This window comes from Propithecus coquereli, unplaced genomic scaffold (assembly GCF_000956105.1).
Source record: "Propithecus coquereli isolate 6110/MARCELLA unplaced genomic scaffold, Pcoq_1.0 Scaffold65, whole genome shotgun sequence".
NCBI lineage: Eukaryota > Metazoa > Chordata > Mammalia > Primates > Indriidae > Propithecus > Propithecus coquereli.
Window position 1 is genome coordinate 682,303 of NW_012152507.1, and position 10,199 is coordinate 692,501.

At 36.0% G+C, this 10,199-nt stretch overlaps 1 protein-coding gene across 2 annotated transcripts in view; it reads left to right on the forward strand.

Annotated features, from left to right (window-relative positions):
- The window catches only part of LSM6 (LSM6 homolog, U6 small nuclear RNA associated (S. cerevisiae)), a 13,712-nt gene extending 4,960 nt beyond the window's left edge, over positions 1–8,752 (forward strand). Inside the window, exons 2-4 of one of the 2 annotated variants that reach the window (XM_012660036.1) lie at positions 2,283–2,386; positions 6,416–6,529; positions 8,440–8,752. In XM_012660036.1, the coding sequence (XP_012515490.1) occupies positions 2,293–2,386; positions 6,416–6,529; positions 8,440–8,474 (243 nt within the window). In that variant the 5' untranslated portion in view covers positions 2,283–2,292 and the 3' untranslated portion in view covers positions 8,475–8,752. The remainder of the gene's footprint in view (positions 1–2,282; positions 2,387–6,415; positions 6,530–8,439) is intronic. The other variant, XM_012660037.1, reaches the window with a different exon arrangement.
- The last annotated feature ends 1,447 nt before the right edge of the window (positions 8,753–10,199 follow it).

The window sequence follows — 10,199 nt, forward strand, 5'->3', positions numbered from 1 at the left end:
CAGTTTGTACTGAAGAAATTATGACATAATGGGATTCAGCATCTATACTAGGAAATGAACCTAACAGTCATGAGTTGAGTAAAGGGCTTTAGAGTTAATCTTCCCTCTAGATGTGTTCAACCACAAAACAGCACATGTTCAAGACATAAACAAGGCAGTTTACGGATGAATGGGCAGGTCTGTTTGTTTTTATGAAGCTCATGAAAGGTACTGAATCTGTTACAGTATTTACTTTGTCATTTTTCTCCTTGTACTTAAAACAGCATAAATAAAATTGTTGTGTGGTCTGAGTTCTGAATGAATAGTGGTTGTTCTAAATAGTAGTTGTAGTTGTAATTTTTATTTATCTGTTGAGATTGTGGAGCTAAAAAAATTAGCTGGCAATTCAATGGAAAAATTAAAATTTAGTGAGCAAAATAATCAGTTGGTCACATTTTAAAAACATCTTTTAAGCCCTGTGGGCAGTGCGAATAGTCCAAAATTACAGCCCCAAAATCAGAAATAGTTGCCAAAATTTGTATTTTCTTTTATTTATCTTAGGATGTTGACTTTTCTTAGTTAAAGAAAATTATTTTACTTAAATTGTGATTACTTTTGTTCACTCATGCCCTTTAAACAGAAGTTTAAATACTTCTAGACTTCAGGTTCTTTAAAGTTAGAACCTTTGTGTATGACATGTTTTTGAATTTCTTTGCCCAGCGTATACATGTACCTATTTGTCGAACAAATGAAAAAACCAATAACCTAGTGTTCCAACTTACTCTAAATGCTGATCCTACACAACTTCACTTTGAGAACATCTCGAAACAACAGCCCTACACCCAAATTCAGATTATTAAGTAGATGGAGTGAAGTAAACAGTGCTATTTATGGAAGAATGTTTATTGAAAACTTTGAAAACAAAAACAAATTGAGTTCTTGAGAATCCTTTAAATATTGTATCCATACTAATTTTTAAGTGTCAATGCTGGACTTGGAATGAAATAAACAGTGCTATTTATGGAAGAACGTTTAATGAAAATTTTCATTGAAGACAAAAGAACAACTTGAGTTTTGAAGAAAATATTTAAAATGTTGAATCAGTACTAATTTTTAAGTCTCAATGCTATATGGCTACTAAATAATAGTGATGCTGAATTTCACCAAAACTGAAAAATTAATTTCCAAAATCTTTTTACTCTCAGTTTTTGTTTAAGTAACTACAGTTTTGTTAATTTGTTTATCAAAATATTTTAAGATAGCTATTATATAACAAGATGAGTTTTGAAAGAAGTGATGTGTTACTTTGTGTGTGTGATTGATTTGGGTGTGTAATGCTGTCTCTTTCTCTGTTTTAGACTTCTGTTATACTTGGAATTTTAAGACTCTTTTTCTTTATTATTTAGAGGACATATCTGCTATAATCATAAACAGGTTATTAAAAATCTTTGGCTGTATTAGCAACCTTCCAAAGGCTGTTTACAGTTGTGATTAAGAACATGAGCTGGCTGTCTACTTTCTAGCAATGTGACCTTGAGCAGGGTGTTTAACCTTTCTGTGTCTCTTTGTTCATCTGTAAAAGAGATAAAAACAATACCTACCTTACAGAGTAGTTAGATTTAAATGGAGTAATACATGTAAAATGCTTGGAAAAATGCTGATATATAGTAGACTCAAATATTAGCTCAATTATGATTATAATTCTTTTCAGAGATAGAATTTAGGCCTCAGTCATAAATGTGCCTACCCTATATAAGATGGACTTTAAAATAGAACTGATTTGAGCTTGAATGTTTCTTTGCATTTTGGTTCCATCACATTTTAGGGTGAATTATTTAATCTTTCTGTGCCTTTATTTTCATCAGAAAAATGGTAATAGTAAGGCCTTGCCAGTGTTCTTGTAAAGATGAAGTGTAATTGTGTTTATAAAGATCTTAGAGTGCTCGACATCAAATAACCTTTGGTGACTGGAGGTAGCGACAGTTGTGATGGGTGCACTGAGTGTGTGTGAGGTGGCAGTGAAAAGTGGTTAAGAGCAGGTGCTTTGGAAACACGGGGCTCTCTCTGGCTGTGCCCTGGGGTGTTGTGGGACTGAAATGACAATGCATGTAAAATGCTTAGCTTAGTAAATAACACTTCATTAGTATCGCATGTTAGCTGTCACACAGTAATGGAGTAATGAGTCTTCATACGTGGTCCTTCAATACTTGATTTTCTGTAAATATATTAAGGGCTTTAGGGTTTTTTGTTGAATAATAACTTTTTTCTTTACCTTTATTGCTCTTTTTCATATTTCTAATCAGGATTATTAAAATGAGTCTTCGGAAGCAAACCCCTAGTGACTTCTTAAAGCAAATCATTGGACGGCCAGTTGTGGTAAAATTAAATTCTGGAGTGGATTATCGAGGTAATATTTTAATGTTCCATCCTCACTGGTGTAACTTAATAAATGAATGTGACTTACAGATTTTTATTAACCTCTTAAATATACCCAATAGTCTAAAAAATTAGTGGACATCAACAGTTTTTATGCCCTCTTTTTCTGCCTCTGAGATGGTTTCTTTTAGAGAGACAACTTTGTCGATTGAGTGTGCTTCTGACTTTGAGTGTGATTTGTGTGACTTTATGTCCTGTCTCTGCTTTGAGATAGCGTGTGTCTAAGTTCCCTGGTAGGGATTCCTAGTCAAGTTAGGAGTGAATGACTAGACTGAAGAGCACCGTGGTACAGCAGCATTTGTTTTTGTAGGCGTAGTCACTGTAGGCAAGCAACTATGCAGATAGTATAATTTTACAGCATGAACTTCATGTTTATATAACATGTGGGGTGTCCCAACATGCCTCTCTGTTCTTGTAGAGAATACTCTCTTTTAAAAGGCTGTGATACTTCTGAAATAAACTTTATGGGGAAGAGGGAATCAAATTCCATTTTTTAGTGTTACTAAATTCTTAATCCTCCAAATTTAAGGTATGTCAAATTACCTGGAATTTTCACATGTATAGCTAACTAATTCATTAGCAGAGTGTCTTAGTCTGTTTGGGCTGCTATAACAGAATACCACAGACTGGGTAATTTATAAAAAACAGAAGTGTATTTTCTCACAGTTCTGGAGGCTAGGAAATCCAAGATCAAGGCGCCAGCAGGTTCGGTTGTCTGGTGAAGGCTGTATCCCCTGGAGGGGAGAAATGCTGTGTTCTCACATGGCAGAAGACAGAAGGGCAAGCTAGCCAGTTAGTGGGATGCTGTGTGAAGCCTCTTTTACAAGGGTTCTCATTCCATTCATGAGAAAGGAGCTTACTCACCTCTTACTAATACTGCCATAGTGGGCTAGGCCTGGTGGCTCACACTTGTAATCCTAACACTCTGGGAGGGCGAGGCAGAAAGATCGCTTGAGCTCAGGTGTTGGAGACCTGCCTGAGCAAGAGCAAGACCCCATCTCTACTAAAAATAGAAAAATTAGCTGGGCGTTATGGCGGGTGCTCCTGAAGTCCCAGCTATTCCGGTGGCTGAGGCAGGAAGATCACTTGAGCCCAAGAATTTGAGGTTGCAGTGAGCTATGATGATGCCGCTGCACTCCAGCCTGGGGTGACAGAGCAAGACTCTTTCTCAAAAAAAAAAAATACTATCACATTGGCAACACCTGAATTCTGGAGGGGACACATTTAAACCATAGCACAAAGTTGTGTTGCCTTTTCTTGGCCTCTTTTGTGAATAATAACTAATCATGATAATCTCTTGAGCTTTTTCCTTTTCCTACACATGCGAATATTATTTTATTGAGAGCTTACTACATGCCCAGTGTGTGTTAATCACTTTAATAAACATTTTCATTTTATCTTCACAAAAATCCTTTGAAATCTCTGCTGGTTGTTTCCCCCTAGTAAGAGAGGAGCTAGGACTCAAATTCAAGCTTGAGTCAGAAGCCGTTGTTAAGAAACCACTCTGGTGATGATGGACTGCTTTAGTTTCTTGACATTACTAACCTATCCCCAGTTTAATTTGATTTTTATAGCAAAACTAATGGATTTATACTGACTACTGAGATATTGTAAAGTATCTGTGTACTGCCTCTCACCATGAACTTTTGATGAGCCCAAAGTAGACTTACAGGGATCTGAGTACATTTGACAATTGATTAGAGTAGAGACATTGTGTTCAGTATCTTCTCAGGACCCACTTTATCAAAGAGGTCAACCTGACTTTTTGTTCTCTATACTCTTTAGGGAAAATTTTTCTGTTTATGACGATAATTCATGTTTTAGTTCTATTTTGTTATTAGAAATTTAAAAGCAAACAGTGGAGAAAAATATAGAAGAAAGCAAAATCTCCCCAGATTCTCCTATCCAGAGATAATCAGCTTTACCAAATTTGACCTCTGTATATGTAAGCATAATTTTACATAAATGGAATCAGCTGTATATGCAACCTGACTTCTTTTTTATGCTAAACAATACATTTAGTTCTGTTACAATACAGAGATTTTAATGCCTACATCGGAATCCGCTGTGTGGATGTACCGTAATTTTCTTTTTGTTTTTAATCAGTTTCCTAATAATGGACATTTAGTTGTTTACAGATTTTTTTGCTTTTGTAAACAACTCTGCTCCTTTGACATATATCTTGAACACCTGCCCGAGTATCTCTTTAGAATAAATTCCCTGGGTTAGGATTTCCAAGTCAAAGAGTATGCCAAGAGGCTCTTCGGCCAAGAGTATGCAGGTTTATCCTTCTGCATGTTCTCACCAACCCTTATATTAGCCTTGTTCATCTTTTCCACTCTAATTGGGAACAAGTAATATCTCATTTTATTTATATTTTCTCTGTTTACTAGTAGTGAGATTAAACAGCCTTTCACATGAGTAGTAACCATAGTTTTTCTCCTTTTATGAATGTCTGTTCTTGGCCTCTATACGATATTAAAGTAAAATGTTTCATACTATTAGAGAGCCTTACTAAAATAATGTGTTTATTCTTTAGTAAAAACACCTAATAGCTCTCTGTAGCAGTTTCTTTTTAAGTTTGAAGAAAATTTCTTGTTTTCTATTACTTAGAGTAGTTTATCCCATGGAGAAGGCAGAGGGTTGTAATTCTAACCTCATGGACAGGTTATTTATTTTTTTAAACCTTTGCTATGGAGAATAGATGTTTTGAGTAGAAGTGAACATTTCATTTGGAAATTCTTTTTATTATTTTTCAAATAGATTTGCATATCAAGTCTCAGAAGTTTCTTGCTCATTTATACTTGTGCTTTAGATGTAAAATAATACAGCAGGAAACAAAATAAAGTTGTATCAAGATTTCTTTTCCTAGAAAATAATTGTTATGAATTGTTCACAATCCATTCTGATTCTTTGAAAGTTTATAGCTTATAGCAGAATTCTGTTAGATTAATGTCCTATGCTCTCATCGCTTTCTCAGACACACACACACACACACAATTTTGAAAAGAAACGTTTTTGTTTAGAGGATAAATGGGGGCAGAGGCAGAGAGTGAGAAGCATATTAATGAAGTTAAGACTTTAAATGAAACTATTGACTTGGCTAATGGAATCGAATCTGTAATATTTGTTTTTACTTAAATTTTTTTCGTAGAAAATACTGCTTTAAATTAGAGACAGAGTTAGAGGCTTACAGATTTTCATCTTTTGAAAAAAATCTCCAGGTCAAATTTTGCAAAATTTATACCATCTTAGCACAATTAAAAAGATTGACTCAAACTGTTTCCTTGAAAGCTCCCTAGAATGTTTTCAGCCATTTTCTCTATTAGTTTTGATTGGAAAATATTATAACTGTAACAAAACAGAATGGGATGTGTTACAATGCAATATGTTGCCCTGTGTTCTCAAGCTGCTCTTCACTGTGAGTCACAGCTTTGAGATGTTCTTTCAGGAGCACCTGCTGTCTCCTCTTCTATTATTTTAACAGATTGTGGAGACTTCCTCTTAACCTTGGAGTACATTCATCTGCTGCAGTAGATGTTGTGAAAGAATGAAATAAATCTGCCAGACCCGTATTTCACTTAGTGGCTAAAGTAAGAAATGCCACTGGAACCGAGGATCATTTGTTCATGCATAATTGCCCACTCCTGTCCTTAGCTTTCAAAGAATGTTATTTTAGTTGGAATATTCTTATTTTTTTACTCTTGCGAACAGTTTAAAAGTTGCTTTGTGATCATACAGATGACGAGGGAGATGACAGTTCGTTATTTTTCCTGGTGGTAGTGGGTGCGTGACTGCTTTCCTAGCCTGCATTCACATTGGCATAGAGTAAAGACTTGTTCTGTGCTTAGGTCTGTTGCGTTTCATTTACAGTGTGGATTTTTATATTAAGCATCTAGAAGCTAATGAATAAAGAGATCGTGAGCTCTTAGGTATACCCTGCAATTTTTCAACTCTTGTTTCCTTTGTATATCTTCTTTTTGACTAAATCTGCCTGCAGGGGTCCTGGCTTGCCTGGATGGCTACATGAATATAGCCCTGGAGCAGACAGAAGAATATGTAAATGGACAACTGAAGAATAAGTATGGGGATGCATTTATCCGAGGAAACAACGGTAACATTTCTTCACTCTACAGTTGTACAGCATCCAAAATAAGCTTGTTTGTTTATAATCTGGATCACCAGAGGGTTTTTTAGATAATTCGAAAGTTCAGTTTTACTTTTGATGATTTTTAAGTGCGTCTATGTTGGATCTTCAGTGTGACCAGTTCTTTTTTAGATGCTTCATGGAATTTTGGAACTAGATATTCTCTCCTCCTCTTCCTTTACTGATGAGGAACTGAGGGAGGGCCATTGGTATACTGATCCAGGACCCTGTTCTCTTGAATGTAGTTTATTATATTCTACCAACAAGTATTCCAGCCTCTCATAGTCTGGAAGTCGGAGCCGTAAGAATGGGCACATTTCCCTTCTATCTTTGGTTTGCATAATTTGACACTTAGTCTTATTTGTCCTTTCTCTATTAAACATTCAGATGCTTTTTGTGGCGATTTGTACCCGTTAGTTTGACAAAAAAGGCAGAATAGGAAATATGGTCCTAAAGTTACTTACTTTTTAACAGGTAATATATTGCTATGATTATTGTGGTTATTTTTAAGCACATAGTTTCAAAATGAAAATTATCAATAAAGTCATATTGGAACTTTTGGCAGGGAGGGGAAGACATCAGAATTATGAGAATTATCCATTGACCAATTTCTCCTTTTTGTTCCCATCCTCCAAATAGAACTCTGGGATTCTTGAGTTCAGATTTTTTATTGATTTCTTTAATTCTGGATAACATCTTCAACCCCCTTAACAGTGATAGTTGGATCTCTTTGCTGTGAATTAAGCATTCGGTTACAATAGATATGCCATCCCCTGTTCTTACAGTGCCAAATTTTTTCATGTATTTTTTTATACATCTTTTGCTTCCTTTTTAGTCCTAACATGTAGAATTCCTTCTATTTTCATATTGTTCTTATTCGACGTCCTCCTTTTCCTAAGAAATGTTGTGATCTTGCCTCATCTCAAGACAGCTGAAAGCAGCAGTCACCAGCCGGCTAGGTTCTGTGAGTGTTCATAGGGTAGATCCTTTCACATACACTGTATCTGGGACTTGTCCAGTTTCCCAGGGGGGTTATACTGGCATTCTGACACTTCCTCTCTCGTTGCCTCTTCCATGATACAATCAGTGATAGTTATTTTTAAATTTCCAAATTCACATCTTTGGATCCTGACTTATTTGATAAATCTATGCTGTACTTTTTGACCAAGGCATCTCTTAATGTTCACTTTGAACAAATATGTCAGAATCTGAGTCAGCATGGGGGTGAGAGGGCACATATACCTCTGGTAAAAGCTTGAGCCAGTCAGCTAATTTTGTCTTCTTCTTATGTGTCACATGTCCTAAAGAGTTCAGTTGGGTGGTCATGATAGGACTAACTAAGCAAAACTTTGGATAGCACTAAAAATTGAGACTTTAACAGGGAATTCAGAATAAGGACTTTGGTATCTTTAAAGAAAATAAACTCCTCAGCTTTTGTTTATCATGTTGCAATTAAAAAAGTAAACAGCAAGTTTAGAGTTTATATTGAGGAGATGGATGAAAATAGGATATTTGTTCTTAATTTGAAATATAGCCTGGTAGATTTACTGATTTACTTTCCTAAAATATAATTCTTATCCTTCTAATTATTAAGCATTCTTAGATTCCAGGGACTTTGACATATGTTTTATCTTCCTGGTCACAATTTGCAAAGTAAATCACATGCATAGGTAAGATTAGGACACAGTTTTATAAGACATCAAACCCAGGTCTAGGTCATAAAACTGGTCATATAGTGGTTCTGAACTTAATTGTATGGTATGAGAATTCCTTTTAAATTTCAGAGATGTTGGGCCAAAATCTGTTTTGCTTTTAACACTTGCTACTGTGATATTTAAGAGCAGGATTTTTTCAATTTATTTCTTTTTTCTTTCCAGTGTTGTACATAAGCACACAGAAGAGAAGAATGTGAAGACACCAAGAGAGCAATACTTTTCATAGTTGGATATATTTTTTATGAATTTTTTTTTCTCTATTTTTTGGTTCTTTCATGATATAATTTGTCCTGTTTTTATAATAATTGGCAATTTTCATTGACTTATGAATAAGATAAATGTATAAAATTGTGGATTTAATTGTGAAGTGTTCTTTCACATAAGTTTCAGTCATTTTCTTTTACCTTTGTATCAGTGTACAGAATGCTAAAAGAATAAAAAAGAAAAAAGACAAAATCTACCTCGTCCTACAAGATTATTTAACTTAAATTTCACGCAAGATCATTTCATTGGATTTGCTCTATTTATCCGGCTGACTAAAATGATGCCTACAGTGGACATATAATTAAAACATTTCAGAAGTGTCCTTTATTCCATCCTCTTCTGTTTGCCATACAAAATTCTGGGACGAATATGTTCTACAAAGGCATCTAGGTTCAGTCTGAGGCTATAAAAAGGGGCCACAGGGTCAGAAGTTCAACCACTGTTTCAGTCACCTAAATAGAAAATAGAATTGGGAGCTAACAGTGGCACTTCCACAAAAGGAGTGGGAATCCGAACAGAGGTGGGGGGAGAAATTCTAAAGATTAACAGTACGCCAGTTAGCTGAAAACCTTCCTGTCCGCAGTCACCCTGTGCAATTAGACTTTTTAGGTTTTCCTGCTGCCTTTCAGGAGCACTGGCATCAATGTTACTCTCTCGGTTTATGAACACAGCGGGGGAGGAGCCATTCCTGTACATCTCTGGCAGCCCGTTAGATTAAAGCAAAGCCTAGAGTTTATAACCTCTTTCAGGTTGCAATTGCTAAACTGTGATTGGGGAAGAATTTCTCCTAACTCTTGCTTAGCAAGTGGCTTTAGGGAAGCCTTTCTCTAAAATCAGAGCTGCGTTTGAACGTGACGTTGTCCAGGAGCAGAGCACCAAGGCTTTATGTTGCTTGGCACAAGGCAGCTCCTCTGGGTTATGTGACTCCTGCTGAGAGGGTTTTCACAATTTATTAATGAGCTTTCCACAACCCTGCTTTATTCTCCGAACAGTTTTACGCTGTCTCTAGGAACAACAAATATATCTGGGCACTGTGGTTGAGTGAACACCAGACAATCGTGTGAATGTTGTATTGGCCTTTTTCTTCCCTCCCACCCCAATATAAATAGAATTCCCGTTTCAGGAGCCGGTGGTGGGACTTAAAACAATTGCCTGGTTGAAGGATGTGGGAGCAGGATCAGGAAGGAGGGAGAGAAGGGCGGTGCTGGTTCTGGAGAGGTGTATGTGGTGTTTTGTCTTGTTTTATTTTAAATATCAGAGAGTAATTGGAAACAATTATTTTTTAATTAATAACTCAGGAAAGGTGAACAGAAACATTTCACAAGGTTTTCCTGGTTGTACACCAAAAATAAAACACTTTATGCTGTGCTTCAATAATTTATCACTTCTTGACAGGGGCTTGAAAAGGGTCCAGTCTGTAAGTACAAATCACCAATTTGCTCTTTTATAAATGACTTCTTTTAAGGAGAAAATGGATGTCCCTCCAAGTGGAGCATGCATGGTCTCATTTGTTTTGTAGAATATGTGGGGCTGCCAGGTTACTGTGTCCTCAGTCACTTACATCAGCCGCCTTTAAAAGCAATTCCATTGTAGTCTCCCACCAATCTATAGCATCCTATTTTTGCTAACTTCTTCTCTGACCTCCCCTTCACTATGTA